Source organism: Galeopterus variegatus, unplaced genomic scaffold, assembly GCF_000696425.1.
Source record: "Galeopterus variegatus unplaced genomic scaffold, G_variegatus-3.0.2 Scaffold8988, whole genome shotgun sequence".
Classification (NCBI taxonomy): domain Eukaryota; kingdom Metazoa; phylum Chordata; class Mammalia; order Dermoptera; family Cynocephalidae; genus Galeopterus; species Galeopterus variegatus.
This window is the reverse complement of record NW_007735099.1, coordinates 4394-14660: the sequence shown is the minus strand read 5'-3', so window position 1 is coordinate 14660 and position 10267 is coordinate 4394. Positions and strand designations below refer to the sequence as shown.

The 10267-nt window shown below is 39.8% G+C and overlaps 1 protein-coding gene across 1 annotated transcript in view; it reads right to left on the bottom strand.

The window, feature by feature from the left end:
- The window catches only part of LOC103608926, a 43801-nt gene extending 38060 nt beyond the window's left edge, over positions 1-5741 (bottom strand). The window contains exon 1 of the mRNA XM_008593312.1: positions 5646-5741. Coding sequence (XP_008591534.1) covers positions 5646-5741 — 96 coding nt within the window. The remainder of the gene's footprint in view (positions 1-5645) is intronic.
- Positions 5742-10267: the final 4526 nt, after the last annotated feature.

Sequence of the window (10267 nt, the reverse complement as noted above, 5' to 3'; positions counted from 1 at the left end):
TTTTTTTTTTTTTTTGTCTTTTTTTTGTCTTTTTTTTGTCTTTTTTTTTTTTTCGTGACCGGCAACGGATCACAACCCTCAGCGTTGCGTCCGCACCGGACCAGGACCGGCAATGGGATCGCAACCCTCCGTGTCACCCCCGCTCCTCGCTCAGCCAGTGAGCCGCTGGTCCGCATGTGGGATCCGAACCCCCAGCGGGAGCGCCGCCGCGCCTCCCAAGCGGCACACCGCAGCAGTGCGCCACCGGGCCGGCCCCACATTTCTCTCTTAATAGCCACAATTTTAAGAATAATCTGACTTAACTTTTCAAAACAGGGCACATTGTTTGGAGCCAGTCTTTACATTAGCAATGGGGCTACCAAAGAGTAACAGTTAAAGGATACTGTGATCCTCTTAACCACAGTAAAGCTAATTTAGGCTTTGAAAAATAGTAAAATTAGAACTCCATTTAGAAACAAATTTATGTGTTGAAATTTTATGTGTATATTTACCAATATACATATTTCATTTTTCTATTTTTGCATATAATTCTTATACACACAGTTCCTATATGAAATGTCTGATTTAGACTTTTGTACAATAGCACTCAAATGCAATTTGTCTTTCCCATCCACCTATCTATGTACTTAATGTGCCACCACCAAGACTCAGAGGCCCAAGATAAAGGCAAGGGAGTTAAAATTGGTGTTATGAACTCTGCCACCTTACTCATTTACCCACATTCCTACCTACAATATCCAACACAGTACAAGTAGTTGACAGAAGAGAAGAGATGGTGTGTGCTTTTAGAACAAAGATGGAAAAGAAAATGAAGTGGTTTCGGGCAATGTTAACTCTGATGCCACCAAAAACTCAAACGCTGAAATGCCTTATGAAATATTTAGCTTCTTTTCTAAAGGTTGAATGGAATGGCTTTAGAATATAAAAATATTCCTGATAGGGCCGGCCCGGTGGCGCACTGGATAAGTGCGCCGCTTGGGAAGCGCGGCGGCACTCCCGCCCAAGGGTTCGGATCCCACATACAGACCGGTTCCCGCTCACTGGCTGAGCGAGGCGCGGGAGCAGCACCGAGGGTTGCAATACCGTTGCCGGTCCCCGGTCCGGTGGGGGGGCAACACTGAGGGTTGCGATCCGTTGCCGGACACGGAAAAAGACAAAAGACAAAAAAAAAAAAAATATTCCTGATAAAATTATCCCAGAATAAAGGTAAGAGGCTGTCAGCAGGAAAGAGAGAATAAAACAGGCATGGGATGGTATTACCTAAAATTTACCAAGTGGGGAGTTCTATTCTGAACTCAGGCTCATGTAGAAGGGATAAATTGAGCTGAACTTACAATTTCTTTAAATACCATTCATGGTGATTTCAACTGGAAAAGAAGAGCCCAGAAAGATCCCTCACTCTCATAGTGGAAATGGGTTTCCTCCATCAAATCTAGAGGCTTTGAGTTTAGTTGCTCCCTATGGGTTTATAAAAATGAACTATTAATGATTCTAAGGGCCAAACAAGAGTGGAATGCATATCATCAAAGTCTAATAAAAATAGATATGAATAAAAGAAGTGAGAACAAACTGGAACTAATCATAGCTAATATTAATTAAGCACTTACTATGTGCCAGGCACTTATTTAATCCTTAAAACAACCCTATATCATAAGAATCCCATAGTCTCCCTTTTATAGGGCGTAAATCGAAACACAGACAAGCTCAAATAGTTACAGCTGTCAGGAGTGAGTCTGGAGATGCTCCCAGGTAGTCTGCCCCAAAGTTTTGCTGACTTCTCAATGAGACCTTGCCTCAAGCACCCCTATCCTCCAGAGGCACTGGATGAGCAGATCAGATCATCTTTCCCTGCCTCTAAGTCCCAAATGAGGACCTCAGACACTCATATCTTAGCATTCAGGATTATGATGGTTTAATGATTTATTTGTAGGTTTTTCATATCCAGTATCACACATAACAATTCTTAACACTTGGGTGCTATCTATCAGCTATTCTTCTAATAAGTTATGAAGTTATTGAATAGTCACAAATTTCCCCATTGTGCAGATGAAGAACAAGGCATTATGTAATTTATTCAAGCTCATAAAGCCATCACATGGTATTTAAATAGTTCTGTTCCAGAGCCGAGGCATGTAATTTATTCAAGCTCATAAAGCCATCACATGGTATTTAAATAGTTCTGTTCCAGAGCCCAACCTCTGGGCTACTATGCCATACTCTTTCTCTAACCAGACTTGCTCCCAAGAGGTCCACAGAAAGAAAACAAAGGGCAGTAAGATCCTCTGTTGTCCACTCTCACTTCCCAAGCCTCTGTGGGAACTCCAATCCTTGTCACATAACTCAGCCATTCCTATCACAAGTCCTCCTTTCTTTTCTCTTTCGTGACTACTGTTCTCTTTTGCCTTTTTCTTTTCTTCTCCCTCCTACTAATCCCTCTCCTTCCTTGTTCTCCATTCCTCTCCTTTTTCCCTCCCCTCCCTTTCTTTCCTCTTCTCTCTCTCTGCTCATTCCTTCTCTATTTTTTCTACAGCTCAAAGTCTTCCCCACCTTGTTGGAACTAAGCAATCACTTTTACTAAACAACATCTTCCAACATGTCCTAAAAGTTTTAATGAAAAAGACTGGCTCCTTGACACTGAAGTGCAGAGCTGAAAATGTTATAATTCTATGTTTAGATTAGCTCTAAATACTTTCCTGATTAGTAAGACCTCCTTGCAAATCAAATATCTGGAATAACGACACACATGACTGGATGGGAGTGTCTGTAGAATACAAAGGTTACTCAAAAGACTACAGGAGATTGTCAAGTTGTTGTTTATCTAGATATTCTAAATTTTCTCCAGGGAATATACAGTTCTTTAGTAATAACAAAGTTATTGTTGTTTTTAAAAAGTTGGAATTCCATGCGGAGTGTTTATCACACTGAATGAACAAGAAAATGCTATAGCCAACTTTCTACCAGAGAACATCAGGGCAGCGAGTCTGTAAAGGCTGACAGCTCAGCCAGTGGACATCATTAGAGCCAAGAAAAGAGAAGATTGTATTATCCAAGCACATCTGCTTGGAGAGGAGAAAAGGGGGAAGGGAAATAGCTCCCATGGAGATAAGAAGCACAGACCCAGCCTTCAAAAGGCCCTTAGAATCCATCCAGTTCAAAACCTTCCCACCCCACCCGCCCCCCATTTTACTGGTGGGAAAACTGAAGTGTAGGAAGGTCAAGTACCTGTCTGATAGCACACACCAGTAGGTAGCTGAGCCAGAAGAACTTAGTTGTTATTTCCTCAAGTATAGAGCACCAATTGCACATTTTAAAGTTTTCATAAACATACTTTGGACAAGATTTCTGGAGATCAAAAATTTTTTAAAGGGACAGAACTAGAGATTTTAAGAATTATGTAAAATTTCAGAGTACTATTGGTTTAGCCAATTGTGTATACTATCTAGATTGGGTAGCATTAGGCCCAGCTGAAATAAGGATTAAATTGCCTTTTTTGTTCAAATTCCATGTATGTGAACATACCTGCACATGTGCCTATTAGGTCCTTTATTTAAAAAAAAATATTAATTGAGCTTTCTTGCTCAGGCCATTCTTGCCATGTGACACCCTGTGTCACTGCAGAGTCATCACCACCAAGAAAGCCCTCACCAAATGTGTTCCCTGGACCTTGGACTTCCCAGCCTCCAAACAGATGCAGTGAGAAGGTGGCTGTCTGCAAGCCAGGAAGAGGGCCCTCACTAGAACCCAACCATGCTGGCACACTGATCTAGGACTTCCAGCCTCCAGAACTGGGAGAAAATTAATTTCTGTTGTTTAAGCCAAAAATATATATACTAATTGAGATTTTATTATGTATCAGAAATTGTATTAGGGCCTGGAACTCACATATAAATGACCCAGATTCTTCTCTTAAAGAGTTCAGAGCATAGTAGATACAAAGTGTGATATAATGTGTAATAATATAGATCAGTGGTTCTCCTTTAGAATACTAAGAATTATTTTGGGCTCCAAAGTGCTTTTGCTTCTTTGGGTTATACCTATCAATGTTTATTTTAGAAATATAAAAACATGTATTAATTAATTTAAAAATTACAATAATAATCTATTACATGTTAACATAATACATTGTTATGAAAAATAACTATGTTTTCAAAAAATAGTGAGAAGAGTTGCTTTCTCTCAACTGTATGCGAATCTTGTGAATGTCTGGCTTAACAGAAGACAGCTGAATTCCCATTTTCACTTCTGCATTTAATATCTTACAGTATCACATGTCATGTACCCTCTAGAAAACTCCACTATACGCCAAATGAAAGTGAAAAAGGCAAATAATGTTTTTGGTATTAATATGAAAATTACTTTCACCTTGCAGACCCCATGAAAGAGTCTTGGGAACTCTTAGAAGTACCTGGATCACACTCTGAGAAACTCTGTTGTAGATCATCCCAAGTGCTCAGGAGGTGTTGGAAAGGCATTCAACTCAATCCTGGGACATCAATGGGAGCTTCTTGGAGAAACTCACAACTAAGGTGAGCCCTGACAGATAAGTGTAAGTGATTCAGAAAAATCCAGAGGGGACTGGGAGGAGCAGAGAAGAATGTTCCTAGCAAATAAAGCCCAAGAGAGAACAGCTCATTCTGAGAACTCTAAGTAGCTGAGCATGGCTAATGCTCTAGATGCAAATAGGGAAACACTGAGAAATGAGGTCGGAAGTCTGGCCAGGAGCCAGGCCACAGACAACATGTTCTGGAGATTAGACTTTATCCTGAGGACAATGGGGTGATCATTGAAGTTTTGAAGCAGGGGAGTGAGAGAATTCAACTGGCATCTTAGAAAACTCACTCCGGATGCAGTGTGGAGAATGGATTGCCAGTAAGTAATAAGGCTGAGAGTATGGAGAAGCCAGTTAGACGGCTGCCACGGTACTCTGTGAAGAAGTCGATGAGGCTAGACTGAGACAGCATCAGTGCACATGGAGAGAACATGCCAGGTTTATAGGGTACGCTAGAAGGTAGAAAGGACAGGCCAATTGGATGTGATGGATGAGAAAGATGTTAGAATCTGAGATGACTGCCAACTTTCTATTATGGTTGGAGGTACCATTCCATGAAAGAAAAAAAAAAAATTGTACGTATACAAGATGTGGCCTTAACCGTTATGAATGCGGCTTCTGTAGGAAGCTCCATAATGACCAAGGGGGTGAAGATGGGAGAAGAAAAGAGGGTGGTGTCCTTCAATCCCCAAAGGCAGAGTCATCTGTATACAAGGAGTTTCTAAGACCTGACCCCTCCCTTCCCAAAGTAGTAACAATAACAATAACATCCATTTATTGAGAGCTTCCTATACACCAGGTACTACTCTGAGTTCCTTACACATTTTACACATATAATCATTACAATTCTATTGGTAGATATTCTTTTTAATTCTATTTTGCAGAAAGGGAAACTGGAGCACAGAATGGTCAAGTCACTTTCTCAAAATAGCACAGGTGGTAAGTGTAACACAGGTGATAAGCTGGGACGTGGTTTAGGCAATATGGCTCCAGAGCCCGCACTGCTGACCACCATGCTTCACAACTACCTGGCACCAAAGAAGCCCTTCACCCATTAATATGCACTGCTCTAGGAATCTCTTCCTGCCAAATATACCTTTTCATTTGCCATAGAGTTCCGTCTACTACTTTTCTTATTATCCGTCTTTTTGGTACCTTGAGCAAGGCTATTCTTGGAGTTCTTTCCAGCCATGTTTCCCCTGTATAAAAGCATGTCTAGAGAGAGAAGGGGGCACAATATTTTTCATGAGCCCTCCATCCTACTAAGAAGAGCCTGGTAAATGGTCTCTTAAATACAATGGCACGCACCAAACAATTTGAAACTCAAGATAATGGTGAGAATAGGATAAGGAAATGGTTTTAATTAGACTTCATTTTTGAAGAGTACGAATAGTCTTCTCTACGCTATAGAAAATAAAGAAATCAAAAGCAAAAGTAATTTGGCTAATTCAACTTGTCAGCTTTATTTTGGGTCTCAGGTAGAAAGAAAAGGAAGAGTACTAGATTGCCAGTTGTGGCATACACCTCTCTCTTTCTCTCTCTCTCTCTCTTTCTCTCTCTCTCTCTCTCTCTCACACACACACACACACACACACCCCTTTCTCAAGCAAGTAGTGCTGAATAGATTCCAGACAAATCTAAACATATCAAGACACCACCTAAGTGACACCTCTCCATTTTGATTTTCTTAAAGCACTAAAAAAGTAAAAACTTCCTTTATTCCTAGATAAAGTATGAAGGCAGATGGTAAAGCCACTGGCTTCCTAAAAAGTAATGCACTGAGCCTCATCTCTCTGAAGAATGGAAAGCACATGAGCCTAAGCTTACAGGCTGCACCTTTCCAGGATAAAGTTGCTTATTCACCATGAAAAATCCAGACCAACCATCTTTACATAGTAAGATCCATAGCCTCAGACACCGTCTAACATCATGAGTGACCTTGACACAAAACGCACACTCTGGGAATGGCTTTTCCCTTTTGTCTGAACAGAACACAAGCAGCAGCACCAACAGGCAATGTTCAAGACATCACAACGGCAAGTCTGCCAAAGCAAATATTTCCTATCTGATTCATTTAGCTGACCTTATTTGCTATACATTGAGGCTAATCTGTACCTAATTCTTGCTGGGTTGCTCACTTGTTTACTGTCACTATTGGCCCTGGTCTCATGGTATCTTACGAACTCTCGCCAGGCCCCAAATTCCTTTAGGATGTCTGGTTCTCATCACATTGCAGTGTTAGGAAAGCAGCACAAATAGTTTCATACTTTCAGGTTCATTACTGTCACAGCCTCACGTTCACTTAACATGAGGATCTTTCTAAGGGGAATTTGAATTCACCTGGAGTCCCATGGAACATAAAGCCAGCCGTGTTGAAGTGATATATTCTAATGAGTATTTTACAAATAAATGTCTGTGTCTCTTAGTTGTTTCTCATAGTCTCTCATGAAATTTCAGAACTGAGAAGTATTTTTAGGTCATCCAATTCAATTCCTTTACTAATGTTCATTTTTTAAAACTGAGGCTTGAGAGGTTAAGTTTCCAATGTCACAATGCTACTCTAGAGGCAGAATTAAGGTTCTTATTCTAGTTCTTTCTAACATAGTTGATGCGAATTCCCTGGAATCAAAGGAAAAGTCACAAAAATGATGACTAATATTTACATAGCCTTTAGAGTTTGCAATGAGCCTTTGCTCTTCGTAAGTTCATATAATAACCCATGCAATGGCATGACAAATGTAATTAATATCTCATTTTAAAGACTAGAAGACTTATTTAGTAAACTTCCAGTGATTTATCTGAATTTTCACATTTAAAAAGTGTGGCTATGAATTGAGCCCAATGTTCCTGTACCTTTGGGTAAATTATTAACTGCTCTATGTCTCTCTTTCCTCAATGGTAAAATGGGAATATAATATAACAGTGTCTGTATCAAGGAGGGACTTTTTTTCTTGAGAATAAAAAGGGATGATGTATTAAATGAATAATCCCCTTAGCACTTTGCCTGACACATTACAAGGGGACCATAAATATCAAGGTTTTGTTTTGAATTTTTAATTGTTATATTTCCAAAACATCCTACCATCAGTACAAAGTTATTCCTTTAGGTTTAAGGATAAAAAATAATTCACTAATGTCCTAAGAATTATTTTAGTTGAGTTAAAAAATGTAACATTGAGTTTATTCCTCTTTTGATTTTCATCATTATAGAAATATTTGCTATTAAATGCAATTAGGCACCATCATCATCTTGATGTAAGATGTTTGTGAATCATAGCCTTTCCATACCAAGAAAATCATGAAGAACTATTTTCATCCTGATGTTTACAACTGCAAACAAAAGGGCAAATTATCTTCCCTCTGTATTTCGGAGGCCAGAAACCAGATGCAGTGGCTGGATATGGCCTCACGGTGGTGGTAAATCAACATTGATAAAGCCTCAAGTCCCAGGGAAGGCTCTGCAAAAACCAAATTGTCGCAGGACTGAAATATTCCCAGGGAAGGAATTTGCTTTGGATCCCTGTGGTTCTTCTCCACCAACCTTGAGCAACGACCTTGACATACTGTCTCAACAAATCCATTAGCAATGTTAATTCACAGTCTTTTTCCTGGCATTGCAACCAATAAAATAGATAGGAAAGATTTTTATTACCCTTAAGAAGAGTTCAGTAGCCTTATCTCTAAAAACGTTATGTTGATTTAGAATTCTCATCTTAGATTTGGACCACAGTGTTTGCATATAAGATAACATTTACCTTTCCCCCATTCATCTACTTTGTATCTTAATCTCATGTGTCCCTTGGAACCATTTGTTAAATTCCTTACATCTCCCAGCCCCAAATTTCAGCTTGAAATCTCCACTCTTTTGACTTCCTTTCTCTTCCACTCTCTTATTTTAAAACAACCACAGAATTTTATCTATTTATCCTTTATAATGCCTCCCACCTCTGCCTCTTTCTTTCTTCGGTCTGCTTCCAAAACAACAGTTCAGACCCTTTTACCATATGTCCACGCTATTGCAATAACCTTCAAAATAAGCCTTAGGGGACTAGCTCCCAACCTTGACTACACATTGCAATTGCTTGAAGAGCTTTAAAAAATACCCAACCCCAGATATTGTGGTATAAGTGGTCCGGAGTGGAGCCTGAAGCTGGGATTTTTTAAAAGTTCCCCAGTGATTGTCATCTGCAGCTTCAGTTGAGAACTACCATGCTAGAGGTTTATTCAGCATGCCATGACCATAATAACCTTCTTAAACTACCGACTCTCTGACGGAGTGGAGCCTGAAGCTGGGATTTTTTAAAAGTTCCCCAGTGATTGTCATCTGCAGCTTCAGTTGAGAACTACCGTGCTAGAGGTTTATTCAGCATGCCATGACCATAATAACCTTCTTAAACTACCGACTCTCTGAGCCAAAAATTTTAAGTAGTTTCCCATCTTCACAAATTAATGACTTAAAGGCCAAATCTATCCCACAGATGTATTTTATTTGGCCTATTTAAAAGTTGTTCAGACCCAACATTAAAAAATGGGGAGATACATAAAACTCAGATTTCCTACTCTTTTTTAAAAATTTCAAAATCTTGCCACACAGGGTCCACATTCCTGTGCAACCATCACCTGGAGCTGAGCATTGGCTGCCCCTTAGACATGTCTATAGCCTCCGGTTGATTCAGTCTCCTCACTCCCAATTTACACCTGGCTGTATGATTCATTTATATTACCTGCCTGGCCTATTAGAGTCATTTTAGTTCGCAACCCTAGTCTAGAAGATAAAGTTTAATCTCAATGATACAATCACTCACTCATCCACTTACATACTCATTTATTCATGCGCTCATTAGAAAGGTATTTATTTTGTGCCTGTGCTATGCAAACATTTGGAATTCAAAGTCCCTTGTATTTTGGCCCAAGCCTTTCCTTCTAAGTTTATATTCCCCTTCCTTTAAACAAACTTTTTTCTATTCAGTGTTTAGTTTAAGAGACACCCCCCTCCTGATATTCATAACCTGGAGGCTCATTTCCAAAACCTTTTCGGTTAGGTGATACCATGTGACAAAGCCTGGGCCAATGGGATGTGAGCACAAGAAAGATGTGAAACTTGCAAGTCATAGCCATAAGAACGCTGGCTGCCCTCCACTTCCCCTTCGGAGCTGGAATGCAGACATGGTGTTGGCGAGCCACAGAAGAGCAACAGGGAGAAGGAACCTGGGTCTCCGGATAAGCTCTACCTTCCCTGGACTGTCTGCCTCTTGTTAAGTGAGAGAAAAAAAGACTTCTATCTTATTGTATTGGGTGGCCTCTTTGTTTATAGCAGCTTAGCCTATATGCCAAAACACCAAGAATCTCTCCTTACTATTTCTCAAACATACCTGAATATTCTTGTCCCCAACTTCGGCTTATGTCAAAGTGTTTATCATTAACATTCTGCCTCCTCATCTCTGCTACATAAATTCTGCTTATCATTAGAGCCCCAGCCCAAATATTACCTCTGCTGTGCTGCATGGCTTAGCTACACTTGTTATTATCCTCCTTATCACAGTGCATGACTTTTCACTTAGCACTTATCATATATTGTTTTATATGATAAGCGCAGAACCTTGAATTACGTTGCCATCTCTCTCTCAAGTTCTAAGTCCAAAATGTAAAACAAAATTTTAGATTGTGTGTAGAAAAATAAAAAAGAATATTCAGAGTTTCTACAGTATTCCACTATTG